The following is a 27891-nucleotide window of genomic DNA, read 5'->3' on the forward strand; positions in this document are numbered from 1 at the left end:
CTCTTTTTCCTATTTGTAGTGGAGATGAGTGGTACCCGGTGGAGTCTTCTGCTGTTGTAGCCCATCCGCCTCAAGGTTGTGCGTGTTGTGGCTTCACAAATGCTTTGCTGCATACCTCGGTTGTAACGAGTGGTTATTTCAGTCACTGTTGCCCTTCTATCAGCTCGAACCAGTCTGGCCATTCTCCTCTGACCTCTGGCATCAACAAGGCATTTCCGCCCACAGGACTGCCGCTCACTGGATGTTTTTTCTTTTTCGGACCATTCTCTGTAAACCCTAGAGATGGTTGTGCGTGAAAATCCCAGTAGATTAGCAGTTTCTGAAATACTCAGACCAGCCCTTCTGGCACCAACAATCATGCCACGTTCAAAGTCACTCAGATCACCTTTCTTCCCCATACTGATGCTCGGTTTGAACTGCAGGAGATTGTCTTGACCATGTCTACATGCCTAAATGCACTGAGTTGCCGCCATGTGATTGGCTGCTTAGAAATTAAGTGTTAACGAGCAGTTGGACAGGTGTACCTAATAAAGTGGCCGGTGAGTGTATATATACATTAGGGGTGTAACAGTTCACAAAATTTGCGGTTCGGTTCGATACGATACAGCAAAAAGAAAGAAATGTCAGAGAAATTTCCTATTTATTAAAAGAAAAACTATTTTTAAATAAGTTTGAGTTTTCCTACATCTTGAAACTTTCAGGTTTATAAATGGGGGTAATCTTTGAAGGATGAACAAATAATGTTTTGGTGATCACATTAAAAATAACATTTAAATATTTATTTATATAATTTTTGAGTTTTGAAGTGCAACATTAAATCCATGTTCATTCACGACACAATGTTTCTCCTGGTTCCCACATCAGCGCTGTTTGATCTAAAAGAGATCTACGGTTAATAACGGAGAAATTTGAATGCTTCTCACTAGATCTCGCAGCAATGTTATTACTTCAGTGGCGAATTCAAATGTTTTCTTCACTGGATCTCTTAGCACAGTGTCGCTTGATCTCGCGCTGCACAGATGTTGCTGGTCCGAACTGATAAATGGTCCGTTAAGCACAATATAATGAGTAGCGCAGTTTCGTTCCGCTTTCATTACGTTTGCCATTTGATGTTGCGCAATGTTGTGGTGATCGCGCCAGCGCGGATTTTGTCTGCAGGAAAAATGGTCCTAGGAATCGTTCGGTTTGTATGCGTACCGAACCGGAAGCCTCGTACCGAAACGGTTCAATAATTACAAATACATGTACCGTTACACCCCTAATTTACATATATCCGAGTCCTGATCGGGAGGTAACGTCCGATTCCGATCGAGTCTGAAACCACGTGATCGGGCCCGATTTCCGATTTCGTGATCGGGACATCCCTAGAATATAGTGGTCAGACTTTTGAAAGAAAGAGAAGGATGGATGACTAAAATAAGAACAAACATGAGTAGAATACATTAACAGAAGTTACAAAATTCTGTGTATGCTGAGACGATCCGAATCTAGTTTCCAAAAGGCACTGGCTTGTACTGTAATTGTACAGGGGTGATAACTCAGGTATGGTTCTTAATGTTTCTGTTTGCCATTGTGATGATGGAAATAGTCCTACAGATTTTAATATACAAAATAAAGAGACCTACAGTGTTCAGCACTTGCTACTTGTAGCAAAACAAGCAGAGGTGCAGTCTTTACCAGCTAGCCATCTATCCATGCATCGGGAATGCAACTGTAACGCATATCCTAGATCTCAATGTTTAATGGCTTGACCTGCTCTTGAGAGAACAGACACAGTACGATAATGAAGTCGTGCTTTATGGCTCCTATAGAGAATAAAAGTTATTTTGAAAGCTAAATGAAATGATCTTGTATGTCTTACTATGCAGACATCAAAAGGTTTTTATGTACAGCGAGCGTTAAAGGAAAGTGGACTTGGGACATCTTGCTAGGAAACTCCTGTGAGACAATATCTAATCCACAAAACCTGTTCACATCTGCTGTGTGTCTGCATGGACTTTAAATATTTCAAAGAAGCATTGAAGAGCAGCTGAGCTAGCCTGAGTGCTAGACTCATTTCCTGTCTCTTTTAAAGAGAGAGGCTAATGGGACGATAAAAAGTGAAAGCAAACGGTATATTGAAACAGCAAAACACTCTGATGAACTTGAAACTAATTTCAGCAAAATATTACTTTGATACTGTGATATTTGCTGGGTTATGAAGCAAACGTTTTGCCACTAATACAGTCCAGGTGCAAGTGTTGCAAACTGTTGGTCTCTTTAAAGAGCATATTGCAGGTAAAACAAAAATCAAAATTAATATATAACCTTGAATGAAAATACCATATGAAAAGTTAATACAGGATTTAAAAAGTTTTAAAACGACATAAGGGCACTAAGTTTGGAAGATAAAGTGAGCGTTTCTTGGACAGCTCGTAAAAACGGCTTTTTTTTTCAACATCGCGTCATTTTACGTCACGAAAGGGAGCCTCAGCTCAGTGCAGAGTAGGTTGGTATTCAGTAAGAGCGGTCGTGAGTCAGTGTGTTTTCGGTAGTTTTTGCATCTTCATTTATCTTTGTCATGGTAAATTATTGTTTGTGGAGGTTGAAAAAACTCCAGCCTGTCAGGACATCGAATCCACAGGTTTCCTAACAAGAAAAAGGACGGTGCTGTTTTCGTGCCTGGTGTGGTTTGTGCAGGTAAAGAGACGGGATTTCTCTTCCACATCGGCTTCGAAAAACGCGGCCGTGTGTAGCGTTCACTTCAGATCGGAGGATTATCATCCCGGCGATTTGATGAAGTTTAACATGGGATGCCGAAGCAAGAATATTGATCGTCTTATACTGTACCAATGGCATAAAATAGTGTGATATAGGTAGTCATGCCCTAAATCCAAGGCAACTTGTAATTGAAAAATAAAATTACTCGGATTGTTTAAATATTCAAATCTTTAATTTTCTGTTTATGTTATAACCCAGATGAAAAATATGCATTAAAAATGTAGTACAATACATGTTTTTAGTAAAATACAAATATACTCAAAAGTATAGTTTTTATACATTAAATAGTATCTACCCTAAACATACTCATGTCTGCTGGCCTGATATACAATGGTAATAATCTGTACAATATTGTGAGCACAGTGTATATCGTTAGCGAACGTGTATATCTATAAGTACGTCTCTCACCAAGACACCTGCCCTGTTCTCCTCACACCACAACTCAGTTTGTCTCTGACCATTCTGTCTAACATTAATCCTGGCCTGTCCCTGCTCTCTTGGCAGCATAGCAGGCTCATAATTGTATGGCTGTGGTCCGTCATACGAGTAAGTATGAACAATTTCCTCAGCGTCCGAAATGTCATTGCGATCCATTGTTTTTCTGTTGTTTGAATCGACCGCTCTCCCGCCCGTTCTGTCATGCCCGTCACACCCATTTTCAGATGCGGAAGTAACATTTTCTCACAAAAACGACTCCAGAAGCCTCTGTAGCGTATGTATAAGTATATTTTAAAGAAAATCTAGTTCCTACATTATTTTTCTATACATTGACTCCTTTAAAGATTGTAGAAACTACTTCCATTATCAAAGTGCCATACGGAAATGAGAAAAAACACAAGCCTCTGCCATTTTGAAACAAGTTTGGGATTTTTTTCACCATACACAATATATTGTAACTTCTATGTTAATGTATTCTACTGCCATGTTTACTCTTATTTTACAACTTACAGTGTGGCTAAGTGTGCTGGTGCAGCAGGTTCCCAACTAGAGTGTACAACCCTACACAACTAACATCTTAAACAGCTAATTTACTGATCATCCAAAATATGATATCTCATAAACCATAACAGCTCGAACCAGTCACAATAACTGATTTGCAATCTATCCATCCATAAGACAAGACTGAATGGGTTTTCAACATAACCTCACTTTTCATCCAAGTACCGTGGGGATATTTGGCATGCCGAAAGCATCATGATTGAACACTTATTGATTAGATTACTACCTGCATTTTAAAAGCCTCATTAATCTTTATGAATATGTATGAAGTGCATGTAATTAGTGAGAGTAAAAACATTAGCTTTCTCCATGACCATAAACACTCTACTTAGAGCTTATGTTTGAGGGTTCTGAGAGATAAAATTAAAGAAAAGAGATAAAGGGGAAAAAAAACACAAATGCATCTAAATCTCTCTTTTCATAAAATACTAATTCACTCAGGTATAAATAGCGTGACTTTAAAAGAAAAAGAAGTAGTGAGAGAGCTGATGGAATAAATGAAGAAAAAGTGAAAATGAGAGTAGAGGAAGATCCTTTATAGCAGCAGCCAGATAAAAATAATTGCTTGCTGAAATGCGTTGAAAAAAGTCACCAGGGCTTTGTAAGGCGTTTCATGCAAGAGCAATGGCTCTTGCCTCTCTATAGGCATTATTCATTCACATTTGTGTGGTGGATGCCGTCGCCCGAGAAAGCCTCAAAGACCGGCTCAGATCTCGCCCTGCAAGTCCCTTGATGTGAGAGCAGCAGTTCCCTTTTCCAATATCACAACCCCTTTAGAGACCTGTGGGGCAAGTGAGATGGAAGAGTGCCATTTTTCCACTTTTTAAAGAGGGGCATGACAAAACAATCCACTCTGGAAGTGTGCATGAATACATCTTCATTTAGGGAATCACTCCCCGAAGTAAAGGCACACATGCTGTAAAAGACGCTAACACAGCAGAAACAGAAATACATTTTGAGAGAGCTCTTAATCAGAATATTCCATAAATAAACTAATAAGGGCAAATGAAATAGTTCCAGGCTCAGACAGCACATCCACAGACTGCCCACTGATCGTCTGATGCATATTACACAAAAATGTCAAGAGATGGCTAAAAATGAGCAAATTGACATGATTTTTACAAACACTGGCGTTCTGGCTGAATCAGACCATCGAAAAATTGCTAACAGAAGGTAGTAAAATGGTTATTCTAACAATTAATGTTTTTCAGGAACATTTTCCTGGATAGTGGAAACTGGAACTAATCAATTCCAAAATATACTGTAAATAAAAATGGACAAAAATAAACCCAAAAGTAAGGAATAATTGGCAGCATGCCATTGAATTATAAGAAAATAATGCAAACCCGAGGTGGTAATGCCTCTCAACAGTGTTAAGCAGCAGTGTTTCTACTAATAGCGAAACAGCAAGTTTATCTGCTTCAAGAACAGCGCCAATATTACCTCGCTAGTGAGAAATGTCATGTAGCTTTTAAGCTGCTAAACTATTTTATAGATAAAATCGTTAGAGCAGCGCTGACAACACGTTTCTGAGTGTGTTTGAGTGGGAGAGAGAGCATGAGAAAGAGAGTATGTGCTTTCTGTACATAATAAAACATAATTTGTGGCAAAAACCTGGAAATAAATTTGTCGTTTTTATCCTATTGTTTACTGTATTTATTTCCTTGGTCAGTGTCGTTTTTGGTTTTGGTTATTTTGCTGTTGTAGACTGTAAGGACCTTTGAAATGCCTGAAATCATTTGGCAAAGTGATATGGACATAACAAGTAATGCGTCAAGACCTGCCTGGAACTACTTCATCCGTGAGTTTCCCAGAAGATAAATGCACACCTTCGTCAACCAATCAGATTCAAGCATTCAACAGCACCTTAGTATAAATAGAATCACTGTATCCTCTCAGTTTGCATCTGTACAAAAACAAGCCTCTGACAAGTGTTTGCTCTGTGGCACTAAAGCATCCAAAGACATTAAGAAAATATAAAATGGGAAATATATTCACACAAGCTACACTTCATGTTACTCGGCAACCCTACAAAAAACTATTCAGTTCTCAAAGCCTCAAATAAGAAGATTCTTGAAAGAAGCATTAAAGACAAAAGTGTATTTCTAAAACACAAGAGCTGCTTTTCATCATATAATATTTATACGTGTCTGTTGGCACATATTGAGTTTTACTTGAAAGGCTGAGGAAGAGATGTTATCTTCAGAGAAAATCACAGAGAGAAAAGGCAAAAAAACAGAAAAGGTGAAAAATAAAACTGACAGTTTCCTGTGTGCAGGGCAGCGTGCCTTGCTCACCAATGCCCAGTAAATTACTGGCCAGCCAAGCAGAAAAGAGGAGAGAGATTCGGAGGTGAACATCACCTGTCAGTGGACATATCTCCAAAGCCACTCGTAAATGAAGTGGACAACTGTCTGGTTATTCTTCTCGCACGGGCGCACTCCATCGGAGGAATTCAAGGCCGTCTTTGCTCCGCAATCAAACTTTCTTTCTTTTTTTTGCTGCTCAGCCCTCCACCTGCCTCTCAGATTAATCGGAAATCCCCCTCGAAAGTACCACCCCTTTATCCTCATGCCACGAAAGCTGGTTTACGCTCACCGATCCGTTAATGTGAAACTGTGATATGGCAGCTCAGCCATGGGCCATGTGATTCTGCTGCTGAAAATATATAGACATAATTAATAGAAAGATAAATCATTTAAAAATAAATAACATTTAAAAAAAAATTGTTGAAATAGTCTAATTTGCTTTTTTGGAACATATTGACTGTATAAAAATGACACATCTATTTCAATTCACAGCTATTAGTCACCTAATCTAAAATGTGTGGAAGCAGCACATTTTCAGACATTTCCAATTATAATTTTATAAAAAGTTATCAGGTGTTGTGTGTGTGTGTGTGTTGTTCTCAGCCCAGATGGGCTCCCACGAGACCCTTTTCACCGGGTGTAAGTGTGTGTTTGTGTGTTTGTGTGTGTTTGCGTGAGTCTCCAGAGAGACACTTGAAACATGTGGCTCTAGCAGTGGAGAGACATCTTAAGATCTAGCATCTACAGGAGAGCTGTCTAGAGACACTTATCCCTCCTCTCCTATCTATTCCTCTTTTCTTACTCATCAAATCATCACTTCTCAAAGAACCTTCTAAGTGACATGATGATCCACTAATTTCAAGAGAGGTTCCATCCTCATTTGACAAAATGATGATGTATTTAGGCTCAGAGATAATTGGTCCTGTAACTCAAAGCTACGGAAAGAGCTCAGGTCAGCAACAGATTTCCTTTCTTTCCAAATAAAGCAAAGCATTTAAGACTGGAATTCATTGTTTTAATTGCTTTACAGGTAATTAGTGGTTGTAGAAATCTATTGACCCCCTCAGATTAACATACATAATACACACTGGCACAGGCTGGAGACAAATGTGAAAAGGAGCACAATTCTGTTTATATTAAACTCAAATTTCACATAAGGATAACATACAGACAGATATTATCGCAATACAAAGCCATTAAGAGGAGCTACTTAATAAAAGCATACGCACACACACGCATATATACAATGCACTACTGTTTTTTGGGGCGATTTTTTTATTTTATTTTATTTTATTTTTAAGAATCTGACACTTATTCAGCTGGGATGCATTAAATAGATCAAGTTGCTTTCGTTGCATATTCGTTGCTTTTTTTAATCTTCAGAATCTTTTTTTCTGCTGATTTGATAGTCAAATTACTTTTTTTCTTCTTGAGAAAATATTTGTTACAGATCCTTTTCTTTCCCAGCATTTTTTTTTTTACATTTCTGAAATGTATTTCCTCTTTAAACTTTTTTCTTATGCAAAGTGCTTCCACACAGCTGTTGTAAGATGACTACAATAGCTTTCACATCTTTCACTTTGTTCCAACAACTTAAATGTGTCATCAAAACACATGTTGCTCTCTCACACACACAGATGCATTTATTCTTAAAATTTAAAGTCCATCAAACATCACTTAAAAGCCATTTAAAGCAACTAAAACAACTCACACTATAATCATCTGAAATTACTTGGTACTTTACTTAATGTCACAACACTAAGCTAAAATGGATTATGTTGGCTTCAATGATGCACAGAATGACAGTATTACTTATATTATATATTAATGGAAACTTTTTTATTAAAATTAATACAATTGTATTGTATTAATTAACAGACTAATCTGGCACACACCAGAGTTAAAACCAAATTTCTATAGAAAAATGTATATATATATATATTAAACTTTTTTCCATGATACCACAATTGTTTGATTAACATGAATGAGACAGCCTATATATTAAGAACTGCTGTACCACACAGATCTAATATAGCCTATGTTACACATCAGATGTTTTCCCCAACAGTTAACCAAACGTTCACATAAGACATAACAGATCATGTTTGTGTGAATACTCGTCAAGACACATTGAAAATACTGTAAATGTGTGTATATCGCCATCGCGCGCTATCAGAGACTTCTGTGACTTTGTGCTCACGCTTCGGATCTGTCAGTCAACGTAAGATTGTTTTGTTTTCAAATCAGCATAAGTTTGAAAATCACATTTCATTGGTTCAGACTCATGCCATCGAGAATTCACTATGAATTTTCACAAAGTTGGAATACTGCACTTTAAAACGATACCAAACTTTTGCATTTTCCATGGACAAAGGAAAGGTACTCCTCTCAGAAAACGTACAAATAAAGATACTTTTAGATGTTTGATTGCTAATTGGAGCATTGGGATCTCTAGACAAGGGCTTAATGAACTAATTTTTGTGAAAACCTCAAATTTGACCAACATTTTTCACTTGTTTTTGCCTGTAGCTTGTAATTAGCCTGTGCGCACTCTGACTCATTTTGCCAGCATGGGTCATATATTATTATTAAAGGGTCTCTCTGCAACTGACCACAATTTGTCCCTCAGCTTCAGTTAAACTCATCAGACATTAGAAACACAACTACAACAAGTCAACAGTATTTCTCCGCTCGGACAGATTTTCGTAAACACCTGCTGCGTACGCGCAGCATTTCAGTCTGTATTGATTTTATCCTCTCAAGCACTGTGGTTATTATGCCAATTTACAGAGTGACCTTGCAGGAATCCATCATCATTAAGTCACTGAGATAAAGCCTTCAACCACTGGGCAGACCTGTGAAGGCCTCCAGTGCTACTTCCAACTAAGCACTGACACCTCACACTTACTTCATGAAGCCTCACTCTGAACAAAACCTCACTTACACAATAATGTAACATTCAAGGATCATTGGATCTTATTGACTGGTTGTTTGGGATCAGGTGTATGTTACTGGTTGGTAAAACACAGGCTTGATAATTGTTCACAAAAGGCACATTCAAGAAAGAATTATTGTAATTTTAGCTGAAAAAGCTGCATGCTGCTAGGTGCTGGTCTAGCCATATGGGTTTCAACTGGTAATCCGATCGATTAGCATGGTCTGATAAAGTGGACTGCCTGAGAAAATGTTGCTTGTTAAGCTATAAGTAGCATTCTGGAACATCAGCACACCAGCATCTAAACACAATTCTTTTCAGGGATGTTCAACTAGATTTTCATTTTTTTTTTTTAAATAAGTATCAGCGCTTGCAAGGAAGCAAATTAATAGTGTTAAAGCTTAAATGAAATTCTGAATCAAAGCTGCTTTGCTGTTTTCATGACACTCAGCCGTGTCTTGTTTTCAGTCAGTTCACAAGTATCAAAACCTAGACACTCTGTAAAGGCAACTCTTACACTATGCAAGGAAGACAAAACCAATTGGAAAGAAAGAAGGAAGACCACTTAAATTTCAGTATGCATATATTATGATAACATCGCTGTCTGTTAAAATCTAGCAATTTAAGTGAAAGGGAGGTTTAATCTTAAATGTCTTTTTTTTTTTTTTAAACATAGTTTATATAAAAATAGATGGCTCTGAGAATTTTTCAGACAGCCAAAATCAAAATGATTAAAATGGTCGGAAAATTAATAAAGTTGAATTCTTCACTTTAGTTTTTTTTTTTTTTTTTAGAACATTCCAGGAATATCAATTCTGTATGCAAGCACTATGATTAGAATATCCATTCAGCCTTCAGTTATCCCCAAATCTATGCAGCGCTTATCGTTATTTGCTGACACACATGTTGATTGGCTCTGACCTTCATGTGATAAACTAGGACACGCTAAAATCTGGAAACCCGACCACTTTCCCCCAGCATTTTAGCACTCTTCAGACTAATGGAGGTTTTAATCTCCCATTAAATGTTTAATGTTTCATTTCCGCAGCCGTGACTGGTGAGGTACGGAGGGGGCTGATTAGACAGCAATACCAGCGGGTACCATTAAATGCAACCACTGGCCTGGTTTTAGGTATCACAAGTACTATCTGAAAACAGAGAAGCCGCCGGTCTCACAGTTGTGTGAAAACCGTGAAGGTCATTACTGTAACGTGCAAGGAAGCACATGGACGTCCCCCGATGGATGAACCCCAGCAGGGAGAAACAGTAAGCCATGGTGGACCAAGAGTGCCATTTCCCAAACGCTTAAAAAATGAGAGGCCATCTCAGCGTTGCCACTACAGGGATCATAACTGTTAGCAGGAAATAATTGCAGTAATTAGTGTTAGGCCACACATAATGAGAACTCTAATTGATGTTACAACGGGATATCACCTTAGGCCACTTCTAGCTAACCTAATAGTCCGGGTTTTGCACTCAAAAGGACAGTTTCTGTGATGTGATAGAGGACAAACGGTCCTTTTAGTGACTGATGTGGGAAGCAATAAGTTCAAAAAGCGTATAAAACACTACAAGCCGACACAGATGGTTAGCTGATTAGTTTCCGTGCACACAGATCTCTCGTGTTTAGCATCTAGCATCTCTTAAAACAGTTCAATTTAAACTAGCTTTGAAAGCACACAGTGCTCAGTATACAATTAATATCATATAAATACCAGCAATTACTCGGAGGACAGATGGCACGCACCCACACACCAATAAACGCACAGAAAAAACACACACGCACAGATGCCGCCGTTCCCCCGCCATCAAACGCAGCATGTCAGTGCCCTGCGGATCAGGGTGTGTGTCAGGTCCATGGCAAACAAACAGCTGGTGGACACACAGGTCTTGTTCCAGCTCTACGATGGACCGGAGCAGTTATTTGTGAGAGACGAGCCTCATCCCATCATGATATCTCAGTGCCAACCTGCTGTGGGTGAGCACAGAGTCTGTCTGCCTGAGACAAGGCTCCAAACCCCCCCCCCCCCCCCCCCCCCCCCCCTCGACACATCATCATGTGACTCTTCTGCAGGCATTGGAGCGGCACTGTCATTTGGCTGCAGCTACACAGGGAAAAACATCATCCGTATGTTCTGTATTAATGCATGGGTGGCTTCATCTTTTCGCTTTCCATTTCTTTCCAAGAATAGGTGTCTGTCTGCTGTTTTATTCATGTGCCTGACATTGAGGAATGGTTTCTGAGAGTAGAGGTATGTACAGAGATGAGCAACATGTTCTTTAAATGAATAGGAATCTAATCGCACTTACTTCACTCAAAAACTTTTTTTTTTTTTTCGTGGAATACAAAAACGTATCTTACAAAAGGTCTAAGCTGCCCTTTTCTGTAAAAGGGATACAATGTTTTCCATAAAATACAAGCACTAATAATAATAATAATAACTATTATTTATATTATTTTATTACATTTTATTAAAAACTAATATAAACTAATAAAAACTATATATATATATATATATACGTATATATATATATATATATATTAAAGCTTAAAGCTTTTCTTTAACAAACTAATAAACTATATTTATCTTAAAATCCTTGAACCAGTTTTAAACATTGATTTTACAAATATATTTACATAACTAAATAAATAGAAATATTTCTGCAAGAAAATCGATTCATGTAAGGGCATACAAAATAATCACAGATCCTCTTAATACATGCCTAACTTGGAAGGCTGATACAGTATCTAGCGTATTTGTACTAGACCACAACTTAAATCTTTTATTATTATTTTTATCATTATTATAATTTACGCTTGTCTGATCTGCCTTCTTGTTGTGAAACAGAATCATGCTCTTTTAATCTTTCTGTTTAGAAGCTGCTCTTGTATCATACAGCGATCACAACTTCCAGTCCTTCATCAGAGGTCCTTCATGCTCAACATTTTACAGTGCGATTTCCCTGCGGTAAGAAGACTATGAGGATATTAAGAAGGCATGACACGGAAGCCTGATTCCGGTCCAATAATAGAGCCTTTATCATGGCCTTGTGTTTTGCAGCAGTCTGGCCATGAACGCCACAGAGAAGAACGTAATTAAGGAGTCACTTTGTGGCTCTTGCAGAGAGAAAGAGCTTCTAAGATGTCAATTGCATGGTTAGTTAGTCGGTCTGGGGAAATGCTACGCTTCCTAAATATGAAAGAATCGCTCGGGGGATTTGCGTGTGTCAGTGTGTGTGTGTATGTATACACATGTGCGGTAATGTGTGTGGGCACCTCTGTGTTTGCCTGTATGTGTGAATGAGAGTGTGGATTTGCATGTTGGTACAAGTTGGATCTGTGGGACGTAAATTTAAACAGTGGGAATTAAACAGTTTCAGTAGATTGCTGTAATGTGAGAATAAATAACTGATATAAATAAAAAATCTTTATTTGTAAGTCTCTTATGATTTGTCTGTTCTCTTTTAAGTCCTTCTCCATGACCATTTATTTTTAGGAACCACAATCTCAAAGAAACACTCAGAAAACCATAGCACCAGAAAATCACCAACAACCCTACTGCAACACCCTAGCAACCACAAAAAAATCCTAGCAACCGCAAAGCAACAAGCTAAAACACTCAATAGTGCAACAGTCAGGTTCCGGTAGTAAAAAGTCATTAATATTCTCCATAGGAAAATTAATTTTAAACAATCATTTATAAACCTTTAGAGACAGCCCTAGGTTTTTAGTCAATGGTATTTGCTTCTTCTGAAGCCATCAGCTCGCTTTATTTCAGCTTTTTTTAACATAACCGTGTTTAACAGCAGAATTCCTGATGAAAAACTGCATTATCCATGATGCTGTACAGAAAATAACACCAATCAGAGTGTCCAAAAAAGCAACACGAGCCAAAAGATTTCATTAGCTCGTTCCTCTTTAGAACACAAATGAAGATATGTTTTGATGAAATCTGAGAGCTTTCTGTCCCTCCATAGACAGCTTGTGTGTAACACACGAGAATTGGTTCTTGTGGAAGCTCAAACGTGCTGCGTAACACACGAGAATGAACCTCATTGATTGTCGCACGTCAAGCGAACATGGATTAGCCTCCGTTTACCACAATTAATGTGTGAGTTGAATGCTTATATGTGAACAAAGGCCTCAATTAAATCTGTTTATCATATAAAACGATCACGTTGCTTCAGAAAACATTTAACTAAATCGCTCAATTCATATGGATAAGTTTTACGATCTCTTTATGCACTTTTTGAAGCGTCAAAGTGGTGGTTGCGTTGTTGGAGGGACAGAAAGTTCTCAGATTTCATCAAAAAAGATCTTCATGTGTGTTCCGAAAATGAACGAAAGTCTTTCAGGTTTGGAACGACATGAGGGTGAGTAATAATGACAGAATTTTCACTTTTTGGGTGAACTAACCCTTTAAGAACACAGTCTTTTATTTTTGTCCTATTTTCTCATACTTTTTTGCTTTTGCTTCAAATCAAAGTTTGTAGTGTTGTGATTCTCCTCTAAGCTGATTGTCGTGGTTCATGGCTTATAACTGCTTAACAAAGACTTAAAATTAAAAATCTCTATGGGAAAAATGAATGGGAAAAATACTTCTGGAACCAGCCCCACTGAAAAAGGTGATGGGTGCTAATGCACTCTGTTCAGAAAACACACTGCAACTGCTTGGCAATCACCCAAAATACTCTTGCATCCACTTATCAACATACTAAAAACCGCAAAAACTCCACTGCAACACCGTAACAACCAACAACACACCCTAGCAGCCACATAACAACACGCTGAAACATACAAAACACTTTCGAACACATTAGCGAACGCACCGCAACACCGTGGCAACCAAAAACCACATCATAATGGCACCTTTGGCTCCTACTTGCTTAGGAAAAATATAATATAAAATCTATTTTTTGATTTAGAAAAGTAAAAATGCTATTTGTTCACATGGCTCATAAGGCAACTAATGCACATACACATGCCGATGGGAAGAAATAAACAGCAGAGAGTAAAAAGTCTCTGCCAGGAACTGCTGTGAGTTGATTCCTGCAGAGCCGAAGACTAAGATACACAGCAGTGATGCGGCACCTTCTGCGAAAACAGTCTCTGGCCTGGATCCCCCCCTCCCCATATGCGCTGTACTGGGCCGCACCGGCTCCCGCACGCCTGTGATTACTCCTAGTGTGAGATCGGCTGGAATTAGCTGTGGTGTAATTACTCCTGATGTGCTGTAGAGGGATCAGCCGGAAAATGCGGTTATTCCCACCAGTGTGGCATGGGAATTAAGTGGAGTGTTGCGGCACAGAGGTGTTGCACTACATATGTGTGAGTGAGGTGATTGAGGCGAGAGGGAACTGGCCCATTTGTGTGATTAGATGGAGAACAACATGCCATTAGAGGTCAGGGGTTTCAAAGCTCTCAGCCATAGCAGGTTAGCTAGAAGATTATTACAATTCTGAAATGCCCACTAATCGAGTAGCACCTCAATGCAGTACATGAGATCCACGGGGAGGAGTCGGATCAAGATCCAAGGGGTGGAGATGGGTAGGATTAGGGGTGGGTTTAGGGATTAGGGGTGGGTTTAGGGATCAGGGGGCGGAGATGGGTAGGTTTAAGTATATGTAAGGTGGGAGGAGTTGGATCTGGATCCGACTCCTCCCCGTGGATTTCATGTACTGCATTGAGGACCATCTCCACTAATCGGATGCGACTCGTTCCCAATACCTTTATCGGAATGCCGAGAGAGAAAGTGGGAAAATGACAACGTTGGAGTAATAAGCTATCAAAAGAACAACACAAGCGAGAAACAAGAAATATAAAGTTAGGGGCCATTCACAGAATGCTTTTTTGTGGTTGAAACGCAAGGCACAGGTCAATGGAACCATGGTCTTGAGAGTTTTTTTTTTTTTTTTTACTTGAACACTGCCTTTTTAGAACGTTATGTCATGCACGAGACGTTGTAACAGACGTGAGCGAAACCGTTAATAATCCATTTAAAGAACTAGTGAGACTTGTTCAAGACAAATGCTTAGTAAAACTAGAAATGCTGTCTTGAGTAGGGTAAATAAAGTCTTATGATGTAAGGTGAAATTTGTGGTCCTTTGCATTTAATGTGGTTGAAATGTGGCTCTCTTGGCCTCTGAACTTGAGTTCTACTCTATGTTTACATAGGAAAAACAATGGAAATGCAGCGCAGTGGAATGCAAAAACATGTTCTGTGTGAATGGACCCTAATTAGTGATGAACTGATATTTAAAAAAAAAAACTGAAAATATTTGGCGGAATTAAAATAAAATAAAATAATACAATAAATAATAAAATAAATTAAAAATAAATTAATACAAATAATAATACAAAAATTGGTTTCTGACAAAATACTTTTCATGCGCACAACACAGACAACATGTCAACAGTTTGGAGGCACTTTAACATAACCAAAAAAAAATTCTAGAGTAGAATATGTAAAATTTGCTGTGCTTTTTGAAGAACTTTACTTCAACTGGTTTCATTTATAACCTGAGAACACGGCATGCCAAGTTTAATTAGCTAAATTTAATTACAAAACCTTATTTTCAGTTATGGTTTTCAGCTAAATGAAATTTCAGTTTCGATGTTTCAGTAAAAAAGGATTTCGGTGAATCAATAACAGTAAGAGTTATAATTAACAGAAAGACAGCCAACAGATGTAAAAACAGCTGTGGCTAGCATCATTCCTTCATCAAGATAGAAGTGTGTGAGCATTAGTGCTGTAAAATGTCAAGCTTTGATGTGCATGCGCTCGTCACATGCTTTTGAGATTGCGGGTGGTGTGGATGTGAGAGAAAGGGAGATAAGGAGATGTAAATGTCAAGTGCACTGCCGAGTGAGGGCTTTGATCCCGACTGGGGTCTGCGTACCTGAGATTACCCTCCTCTTCAGAGCACACAACCGCTCTGCCATGACCACCAGACCTACACCAAAGTGGTGTATAAAATAGAAAGCTATCCGCAGTGTTGGGGCAGCTACATTGGGACTGTAGTTTAAAGCTAATCATAATTTGAAGCAGTTAAACCAAAGTGAAGCTACTGTTTGGAAAAAAGTTAGCTACACTACAAGCTACAAACAAAAAGATTATGTCTTGTGACATATTTAATCAGAGCTGCATTTTTGCTGCATTGATGAGGAGTTTCAATGAGTAAGGCGCGTAGCAGGAAGTTTTAAAGCAAATTGATCAGAGTTCGAATCTGCCTTTGGCCGAACTCGATGTACTCCCTTTCCCCATCACATATCATATCGGAAAGGCAATTAATTTCAATAAAAATGAAGAAAATAGTCGAAAAGTGGAAATAAAGAGTCTAACGTGTGTTTAGTAATAAAGTGTTTATCGGTTAGGGGTAGGAGTAGGGAGGGCTTTATTGTCCCAATAAGGCAGCATCTATTTAATAATTTTATTAAATATAATCATTTACATTATGTTATTATTGCATACCGTTTCATGTACAACAACACTAAGGTAAAAATAGTATCTGCCAGTATTTATGCCTATCTCAATAATCTATCTCTATTTTCAATAGAGTAAATTGCAAATATCACTAAGAAAATATGCTATTTTCATAATGTTTGACTTTCCAATGCTACATAAACTATTGTCAAAAAAATTTGTGGTAAGATTTTTTTAAAGAAATTAATAACTTTATTTAGCAAGGATCCATTAAATTTGTCAAAAGTAACAGTAAAAACATTTATATTATTGCCAAAAAAATCCACTTCAAGTAAATGCTGAAATTTTTAACTTTCCATTCATCAAAAAATGTATCACTGTTTGTTTTTTAATATTGATAAGAATAATAAGTAAATAAATATTTCTTGAGCACTAAATCAGTATATTAGAATAATTACCTTTGCCATCACCAGAATAAATACAATAAATAATAATTTAAAAAAAATATATATATATATATATATTGTTTTTTTGTAATTTATTCCGGTGAACAGCATGTCCACAAAAGAAGCAATAATATAAGGAATAATCTCTTATTAGATATGAAATTAAAAAGACAAGCCAAGGCGTCAGGCTGACAGAGATTTTTCAAAAACCTTACTAAGAACACTTTATCAGAGCATAACAGTGGGACACAACAAAACCATGGTAGAGGAAGAGCAACTCTTATTTTATTAAAGCTGTTAGCCAGACAGGTGGACTTCAAACTAAGCAGTGCCGCTTTAGTTCTCCTCTACACGGGGATAGAAAACCAGGTAAACCCTCCTTTATCTGTCAAACGACAGAGGACACAAAGAGAAAGAGAACAAGAGCTCTCGAATTCTTGAATCAAAATAACAGCTCGCTCAACCGAGCAAACAATTCAAAGGAATCGTATTGTCTATATTGTTATCTGGAGTTGCCACAGGGTGGTCCTTTCTTTTGGCAAAGCTCTACATATTGAAAGGTCTCACTATTTAAGGTTAAAGACACCAAGAATTTTCTTTCATGTTTTGATGTATTGCCTATTAAAACAAGAAGGGGGTGGGATTTATCGAGGGGCTAGCCAATACATTTTTGTCCAGAACCTCCTGACAAGATAAATGGATTTCAGATTGATTTTTCCAGGTATTGCAGACCTCGTTTTATAGTTGCAGATACCAATTGGCAGGGGGAGGGACATACTTATTCTAGAGAGCATCTGATTGGACAGAACATTTGTTTAGTGCAACATGAGAGTCATCATGTTAAAAAAACAGTTTTCTATAACAGTAAATAAGTTTTCAAATTTAATTCATTTTAAAATGTAATTAATTCCTGTGATGTAAAGCTGAATTTTCAGCATCATTCCTCCAGTCTTCAGTGTCACATGATCCTTCAGAAATCATTTTAATATGATGATTTCGTGCTCAAGTAACATTTCTAATTATCAATGTTGAAAAAGTTTGTGCTTCTTAATATTTCTGTGTGAATTGTGATAATTTTAAAGAATTATTTAAAGGGCACCTATTATGGAAAATTCACTTTTACATGGCGTTTGAACATAAATGTGTGTTGGCAGTGTGAGTACACAACCACCCTATAATGATGAAAATCCACCCAGTGCTTTTATTTAAATCCCCATAAATCATAAGTACTGTCTCAGAACAAGCCGTTTTCAGATTCAGGGCAATGTGATGTACTTTTGCACAAGCCCCTCCCACGACTGTTGACGGACACTGCAGTTTTAGCATAGACCCGCCCTGAGTGAGCCATTGTTTCGACACCGGAGCAGCTGTAGACAAGAATGTCTTCTAAAGTGATTGAGGTGTTTTGTTGTTGGATGTAAGAATGAACATAGCAGTCTTCATTTACTCTTGTTGTTACTCGAGGATGGATCTGTACCAACTGTTCGTGATCCAGCTTATAGTCTCCGGAGCGATAGACCTAACGTTACTGATCACGGCAGATATGAAAGTGAGAGCGCGCACTTTATGACAGCTCGTCGAGCCGTTTTGCGGATATAAAGTTGACCAGTTTATTAAGCACCCACTGAAAAGGTGTGTATATATTTGTTTACTGTTAGTTGTAACGAGTGTTTTGTGTAGCCTACTATGCTGTGTACGTTGATTATAATGAAAGGGAGAGAGAGGGAGAGAGAGTTTATGTATAAGACTTTAATGCGCACTTCTTATACTGTGTTTATTCATCTCTTAAAAAGTAAAACTGATGCTTCATCTTTTGTGTGATGTACAATAAACTTCATTAAACTCATCAGTATATTTTTGGCCATCATTCGGACGCGGTCCGCTACAGCAGGCTTGTATTAATAGTGGATAAAAACCAGATGGAAAAATAAGTTAGAACCGTAATTAAACTAGACTATACCTGTTCTATTTCTATACAGCATATATTCTCTGATTCTGTGGGCATTATTGTCCGACTCCGGGTCGAAATGAACACCGCTACTGAGAGTTTCTGTTTTGATATTATCATTCCGTGAGATAAGATTGTCCACTCCTGGCTCTAAACGCCAGCTTGCAGCAGCTCATTTGCATTTAAAGGGATACACACTAAAACGTTTTCTGAGCCCCAAAAAGTGACATTTTAAAGGGACACTCCACCCATTTGCATTAAGCTTTCCATTGTTAGAAACCCAGTCATACTATTGAATGGTCGTGCAACACTCTCTCATTTTCCCCTGAGACGAGAGAAATCCGCTATTTACCTTTTTCACTTCCTCCTACAATGACGCAAAAATCGTCATTTTACGTCATTGTAAGAGGGGGGGATTTCTGTAAAGACTACAAGCACTAGATCCCACCCTTTCAAACACGCCCATAGGGGGTTGGACCTAATGCGCTAACAGAGCTATCACAGATCAGTGGGTGGGACTTACCTTGTAGATACTGAAATCAATATCAGCCATCTTGTTTATAAGCTAAGCTAACAAGCGCTGTGGAGATAGGAAGTTATGACAATGACGGAAGAAACTAAACATGATATGGAAGAAACTAAACATGATATGGAAGTAGAGGATTTTGAAATTCTGCTGCTCGAATCCGCTGTTCGTGGCTATCTTTACGAGCCGCAATATAGTGAAGAGCAGCTGAGGCTGATGGAGGAACAGGAGGCGGCTGCCTGTCGCGGACGCCCGGACTGGCTCGAGCTGGGCGGACTGCTGGTGCCTGTGCTCTCGCTGCGCGCTACGGACACAGATAGAATCCGTCTGCTGCAGATAATTTCAACGATAGCAACTTCTCCTGGACGAAATCTCTGAATCAGACGAGCACACGGACGTTTGTTTTGTGTGAACCAGCCTAGTTTCGCACCACATATGTTCTGACGGAACATCCAGGTATCATGCAATAATTCACCATATAGAAAGAAATATAAACGAGGAGTAATTCGCTAATGAGTTTGCCAATGTAACGGGGTTCGTTGTTGTGGGAAGAAGGAGGCGGGAACCGGCGAACATTTAAACATTTTAATAGTAAAATAAACAAATACTAAACAAAAGTATAAGCCAGCTGGCCACACACAACAGAAACAAAACATAAAATCAGGCCTGTTCCTTTTGTGCTTCCGCTCCTCCGTGAGAGCAGTGGTGGACGAAGTACACATACCATGTACTTGAGTAAAAGTAAAGATACTCAAGGTAAAATATTACTCAAGTAAAAGTAGAAGTGCTGCCTTTAAACATTCACTTGAGTAAAAGTACAAAAGTATTTGCCTTCAAATGTACTTAAGTATCCAAGTACTTTGATTTTTTTATGGCTATAATGTCCTATTATAATTTATCACAAGACTCTTGCTTAACTCAGTCTAAGTGAAGTCTAATGTCACTCTTGGCACACCAATCTATTAATAAAATGACATTAATTAGTCTGATATATATATATATTTGAATTTAATTAATTTTTTGTGTGTTTAATTTTGGAGGGAAGGGGACTGTTCCCATAAGGTATAAAACATTTAGAGTATTTACTGTATATATTTTTCTCCAGCGCCTATGGTCATAATTATTAACATCTTAATGTTATGATACATTCACATAAACCTGCACAACGCCATTAAATATATATATATATATATATATACACACATACACACACACACATATATTCACACGCGCGCGCACACACACATACACATATATATACACTACCGTTCAAAAGTTTGGGGTCAGTGAGAATTTTATTTTTATTTTTTGGAGGAAAGAAATCAATACTTTTATTTATCAAGGAATAATTAATTTGATCGAAAGTGACAGTAAAGACATTTATAATGTTACAAAAGTCTTTTGAACTTCCTAGAATCCTAGGAAGAATCCAAAAAAAAAAAAAAAAAAAACTGTACAACTGACAGACCAACAACTGTTTCAACATTGATAATAATAATAAATGTTTCTTGAGCATCAAATCCTCATATTATACTGATTTGTGAAGGATCATTTGACACTGAAGACACTGACACTGGTGATGCTGAAAATTCAGCTTTGATCACAGGAATAAATTACACTTTACTATATATTCACACAGAAAACAGCTGATTTACACTGGAATAATATTTAATACTATAACTGATTTTTGTTGTATTTTTAATCAAATAAGCGCAGCCATGGTTAGCAGAAGAGAATTCTTTTAAAAGTATTTAAAATCGTACCGACCCCAAACTTTTGAACGGTAGTGTATATATATATATTCTATATTCTATGTTATGGGAGCAGCCAATTTCCCTCCGAAATTAAACACAAAAACGTATTAATGCAGACAGTGTTTCTGCTAGGCTACTCCCCAGAAAAAAAGCTATTACATGGAAGTCATTTTAGTGGCAACGTAAGCAATGTACATTATGCGTCAATACTTAACGATAATTGCTGCAATAATAGCTGCTGCTCTCTGTCCCGCTTAAAATCATTGTCAACGCGATTTGTTTGGAACTATTGAGAGCAAGCCTTCACGAATAACGTGACCGCGCGGCGGCGAGATCACTGTAACAACCATCTATGTTCGCAACTCTCATTTAACAGCTCTGCTTAGTAGATACCGCCAAGGCAAGTTCAAAACAAAGCGCGCGCGCTGTAGGCCTACTGTGATTGGTGGCTCGTTCGACCAGTTACGTTTTTATCCACTCATAAATAAAAAGGAACGACTGATTTTGAAAATGTAGTAGAGTAAAAAGTAAGATATTTGACTTTGAAATGTAGTGGAGTTAAAGTAAAAGTCTCCCAAAATTTAAATACTTGAGTAAAGTACAGATACGCAAAAAAGCTACTTAAGTACAGTAACGAATTACATTTACTTCGTTACTGTCCACCACTGCGTGAGAGATATGAGACCGCTGCTTCTCACAGGTGTCATTCATTATCACTCGCGCCGTCCTCTCACGTCCCTCGTCATGCTTGCCACAGCCAACTAACTAGACATTTTGTGTGAAATGAATTTCAAACTCTTTTGGCAGCTAGCCTTGTAGACGGAAGAGTGATTTCTCTGTTTGCGCTGTTCTGGATTAGTGAGAGTGGCTTGCGGAGCTGTGCAATGTGGTGCATTGTGGGAGTTGTTGTCTTACATACAAACGCGCCCTAAAGTTATTTTCTGTCTTTTCTCGGTCAAGAGGGCACCAAATTCAAAATTTCTTTTACATTTCGACTACATATATAACCCACTTTCAATAAAGATTAATGTTGAAATGGGTGGAGTGACCCTTTAAACAGGCTGTAAAAAATGATCTGTTGGGTATTTTGAGCTAAAACTTCACATACACACTCTGGGGACATCAGATACTTATTTTACATCGCACAATAGGTGCCCTTTAATGAGTAAAGAACATAATTTATTAGGAATTTAAATCTTTAGTAAAATTTTACATCTTTACTGTCAATTGATCTTTACTGATCAATTGAATGCATCCTTTCTGAATAAAATTATTATTATTATTATATTTCTTTTTTTTAATTGCGCTGAATGCAGACTTTTGAGCAGTAGTGTAACACACATGGACTAAAAGCCACAAAAGTCTAATTTTGGTTCAATGAGATCTTTAAAGAGTTTTTATTTTCCTTCTAAAGCTGTCAAATAAACCAAAGTAAATCACCGTTAGACCACTGTGTTCGCACACACAAACTTGCAACCCACATTAGGCGAGTGTCTGACAGGCCAGCTGACAGCTGCATCATTGATCTCGCACACGTTGTGTAGAATAACTGGCTCCTCTAACTGTATTCCCACATCCTGTACAACAGTCGGCTTTCCTTCACTGAGCTGCCGAAGAGACACGAGTCATTGCAGCCATTAATCCCCTTGATGCATTGAGTGAAGCAAAAACATCGTTTCTTTTCGATTAGGGACGTTTGGTTATTCGTGCAACGGTCTAATATGACTTAAATAAACCTGCAGATTTCATGTGAAGCTCTTTAACTGAACTTCGACATACTGACAGTATGCAGTGGAGGAAACAGAACGCAGCAGATTTAATATGGCACTCACATGGTAGTACGCGATGGCCTCTCGATCCAGGGCTCGGCTAACCGCCACCTCTCCTGTCAGTCGGTTGATGCTGAACACACCCTTAGGGTCTTGATCTGCTCCCCGTCCTGTCAGACGGAAGATGTGGTCTTCCTTCATGTCAGATGAGATCACCTAGGTCACAGGATTGTACCCATAAACATGTTAATCAAGCAAAGTTACAAACCACTCAAATTAAACAATGCAAATAAAAATAGATATGTCGTTAATCTGAATACATATATAGTAATTAGTTGTATGTATGGATGTATGTATGGATGTATGGATGTATGTATGGATGTATGGGGATGTATGGATGTATGGGGATGTATGGATGTATGGGGATGTATGGATGTATGGGGATGTATGGATGTATGGGGATGTATGGATGTATGGGGATGTATGGATGTATGGGGATGTATGGATGTATGGATGTATGGAGATGTATGGATGTATGGAGATGTATGGATGTATGGGGATGTATGGATGTATGGGGATGTATGGATGTATGGGGATGTATGGATGTATGGGGATGTATGGATGTATGGATGTATGGGGATGTATGGATGTATGGGGATGTATGGATGTATATGGATGTATGGGGATGTATGGATGTATGGGGATGTATGGATGGATGGATGGATGTATGGATGTATGGATGTATGGATGTATGGATGGATGGATGGATGGATGGATGGATGGATGGATGGATGGATGGATGGATGGATGGATGGATGGATGGATGGATGGATGGATGGATGGATGGATGGATGGATGGATGGATGGATGGATGGATGGATGGATGGATGGATGGATGGATGGATGGATGGATGGATGGATGGATGGATGGATGGATGGATGGATGGATGGATGGATGGATGGATGGATGGATGGATGGATGGATGGATGGATGGATGGATGGATGGATGGATGGATGGATGGATGGATGGATGGATGGATGGATGGATGGATGGATGGATGGATGGATGGATGGATGGATGGATGGATGGATGGATGGATGGATGGATGGATGGATGGATGGATGGATGGATGGATGGATGGATGGATGGATGGATGGATGGATGGATGGATGGATGGATGGATGGATGGATGGATGGATGGATGGATGGATGGATGGATGGATGGATGGATGGATGGATGGATGGATGGATGGATGGATGGATGGATGGATGGATGGATGGATGGATGGATGGATGATTATAGTATGATTATTATTTAGTTATAATCGTGCCAAAACTGAGAAACAAAATGATGAAAAACCAATTGCACGTATCAGATATTGGACCCTTAAAAGGAGAATTCCGGTATTTAGCACTTTGGGTCTATTTTCTAGTTTTTTTTGGATGAACTAGAGTGGTGGACACAGAAATTTTGATGATGGGTCCTGTCTCGACTTTTTGACTCTTTTAGAATCGCCTTTGACCGCTTCAGAGTGGCTGTCTACCGGCATGCACAAACATGTCCTTAAAACAACCCTTAACGTTTGTTTTCAAAACTGTCCAACTCACCGAGTGGTTAGTGGTGTTCGCTGATGTTCCAAAACAAGTAGTGTAGGGAAATACAGTTTCTTTCGTGTTTTATTTGGCATTTTGTAAAATCGCATTGATTTCGGTTGGAGGACTCATTACTCGTTGATATTACTGCGCTACCATCAAGTGGTCGGGAGTGTGCTAACGCTTCAGACTCAAATATCGAGCGGAAGTTTATACGCGGTTGTGAGGTATCTGAAAAAATAGTTCCACTATAGCAAATAACACGGACTGAAATCATACATTGCGCCGATATATTTGTTTTTAATCATCAAAAAACACCACTAACCACTCGGTGAGTTGGACAGTTTTGAAAACAAACGTTAAGGGTTGTTTTAAGGACATGTTTGTGCATGCCGGTAGACAGCCACTCTGAAGCAGTCAAAGGCGATTCTAAAAGAGTCAAAAAGTCGAGACAGGACCCATCGTCAAAATTTCTGTGTCCACCACTCTAGTTCATCCAAAACAAACTAGAAAATAGACTCAAAGTGCTAAATACCGGAATTCTCCTTTAAAATAATCAGTATTGGTCAATCAATAATAAACAATAAAACACAATACAGACTATTGGTGTGTAGATTTTTCATTGGTTCAAGTTTGTCAGCAGTACTCACATGCGACTGGGTAAATGCAGCAAAGTCCATTGTGTTTCATCAGTGTTGCAAGTTAAAAGCAAAGAAAATAAGAAACGTTAATAACACCGACACACACTCACAGACAAACACAGTTATGTGTGAATATAACATGCACACATGCTAAATATACTTTCATTAGATTGCTCTCACATTTTAAATAGTTTGAAATAATTACCGAATGATTCTTGCTGGCAATGATGAACACACAGTGAGAAGTCTTAACCACTCCGTTAACTCAGGGTTTTAATATAGTAGCTGAAGTTTTGTAAATGAGATCTATTTGTATATTAAAAGCACCCTTTAGTGTGAACAGTGCTACCACCTGCAGTTCATTTGGTATATTTTGTGCAAATTAGATTGTAGCAAGCAGCTTCCCTCGCTAATGAAGGCTCGGTAACTACCTAATGACTTTAAATACAAATTAACAACAGCCCCTTTTTATGAAGCCCTTTTTGTGTGAAAGAACCTTTCTAAAAGTTATTTTATCAGAGCAATAAACCCCAGTGCGTGTATCGAATCACAAAGGCTGCCCACCTTGAACTCTCTGGTATCTTGTAATTAAGCTTAAGATGAAATATCCCATTTAGAAAATGAAACCAAGCAAAGTAATTGTCCACACGAAAAGCCCCTGTTAGCTTTATTTATCTTCCCCACACAGATCCTTTCTGCCAGATCATACACTAATACTGTTTTTCTCCTTTATAATTACAGGCTCTGTTAACTTAGGGAACATTATTATTCTGAGAAATGTAGCGAGTGGCTTCGCTAAGACTCTGGTGAACACAAATGCAGGCTTCACAGGAGGAGGCCTTCAAATCCTGGTGTATTTACTGTGGCCGGCAAACAGCTGTGAAATTGCAGAATTTTATAGCACAATAAAAGCTATCTAGTTCAGTGGACAGGCTGTTAATGTACATGACTGTAACATGGACTAAAAAGAGAATCGTGAAAACAACAAATCAAGCAGTCACGCTGACAGAAACACAAGCACACACATACAGCACTGTATTCATTAACATTTTCTTGACATGCAACTGTTTTTTTGTTTCAAATAAAGCTAGATAGTATTGATAAAAGCAACACCTGCTACTTTTTATAGAGACATTAATTTCTCTTTAAAAAGTATGCTAGCCCTTACAAAAAAAGCATGTATACTTCAAGTTTATTTTTATGAAGTATACTTAAAGGGGTCATATAATGGTACATGCACTTTTACAAGTTGATTGTACTGAAATGTGTGTTGGCAGTGCCTGTACACAACCATCATATAATGATAAAAATCCATCCAGTGTTTTTGTTTTAATCCCCTTATATGTTTTCCCCTGCCTCAAATTGAGCTGTTCGATTTTGTGACGTCACACGCTCGGAAGCCCCTCCCCCGATTGTTGTTTGACAGCATCGTTTCAACACAGACCCGCCCTCGCTCGTGAGCGAGCTGTCAATCATAGTCTGCGCGGACCGGCGCGGTCATTGTTGATATGCTGGAGCACTGTCTATGAGCAGAATGGCGTCTAAGCGACTGTGGTGTTCTGTTCTTGGGTGTAATAACGAACACAGCAGTCATTTTAATGTTCCTAAATCCGAACCGCTGAAGACGCAGTGGCTGAGTTTGTTTTCAAAGGGAATATTCCCCACGAGCAACGTCAATGCTCTCATGTTTGCGCGAATCATTTCACACACCAGACTGCTTTATAAACGAGGGTCAGTATAAAGCTGGATTTGCTAAGAAGCTGCTCATGAAAAAAGGATCGGTACCAGATATTCATGTTCCTGCTGAATCTCCAGAAGAACGGAAGTGAGTGTAACGTTTTATTAAACTTTATATTAATATATTAATCTTTGCAAAATCGCTAGCTGCATGCTTCACAATGAATGCGTCTAAGGTTTACACTCAGGGTACATTACGGCATGTTTTCTATGTATGACTAGGGTTGCCACCTTCAATACAAAAAAATAAGGGACGCCTGCCGGCGGCCGCAGCGGGGGCCAAATCCCTCAGGGCCACAATGACCACAGGCCCGACGGTATGCCAATGGTATCATAACTCAAAACATATTTTTCAGGAAAGTAATAAGATCATACCAATGGACATTATAATAAGCTATCTGCTATTGAAATCATTGTGAATAAATCACTCTCTATCACAAACAACGTTAACAAAGTGTGACAATGAGATTACAAAAAAAAATGGCCTTTCGTCGGAGTTGTATGTGAGATGTTAACTTATTAACTTATTAAATTAACAGATCCATAAATTATTCACTATAAATTAAACAAATGTGTTGATACTCAAACAAATACTAAATTTGATTGGAAAAAACTATGACTTTAGCAAAGGATCTTGAACATCAAAAACATCAGTAGACCAGTAGTACTGTGCAGTATTGGACTATAGGCGTTAAGTGTACTTGTCACTCCATGCAGCACTGAGTAGCTGTTTCTTTCAAACATGTAACACCATCCAAACAGTGATACCACACATAAATAACCTATAATCTACAAACATTTCTAAATTTAATTATAACACTATTTTTATTATTGGTAAGAAAATCTATTTATGTATTTATTTATTTATGTATTCAGACCTATTGACCTATTCTCTAGATTTGTTAAGCATAAGTCATTTTCTTCACACATGCACATTTTTATTATTAAATATGTAGGCCTATTAAATATCTCTCTCTTATTTAAAAAATGCATGTGTCTGACTACCTTAACTATAATAAACAAATCATACCATAATGTATGGATATAA

General features: G+C 38.2%; 1 protein-coding gene across 1 annotated transcript in view; it reads right to left on the minus strand.

The window, feature by feature from the left end:
* Positions 1-27891, minus strand: part of cdh13 (cadherin 13, H-cadherin (heart)) — a 430791-nt gene that overhangs the window by 198315 nt on the left and 204585 nt on the right. The window contains exon 5 of the mRNA XM_056261289.1: positions 22934-23086. Within this exon, the coding sequence (XP_056117264.1) occupies positions 22934-23086 (153 nt within the window). The remainder of the gene's footprint in view (positions 1-22933; positions 23087-27891) is intronic.

Source organism: Rhinichthys klamathensis, unplaced genomic scaffold, assembly GCF_029890125.1.
Source record: "Rhinichthys klamathensis goyatoka isolate OS25496 unplaced genomic scaffold, OSU_Roscu_1.1 h1tg000181l_1, whole genome shotgun sequence".
Taxonomy (NCBI): domain Eukaryota; kingdom Metazoa; phylum Chordata; class Actinopteri; order Cypriniformes; family Leuciscidae; genus Rhinichthys; species Rhinichthys klamathensis.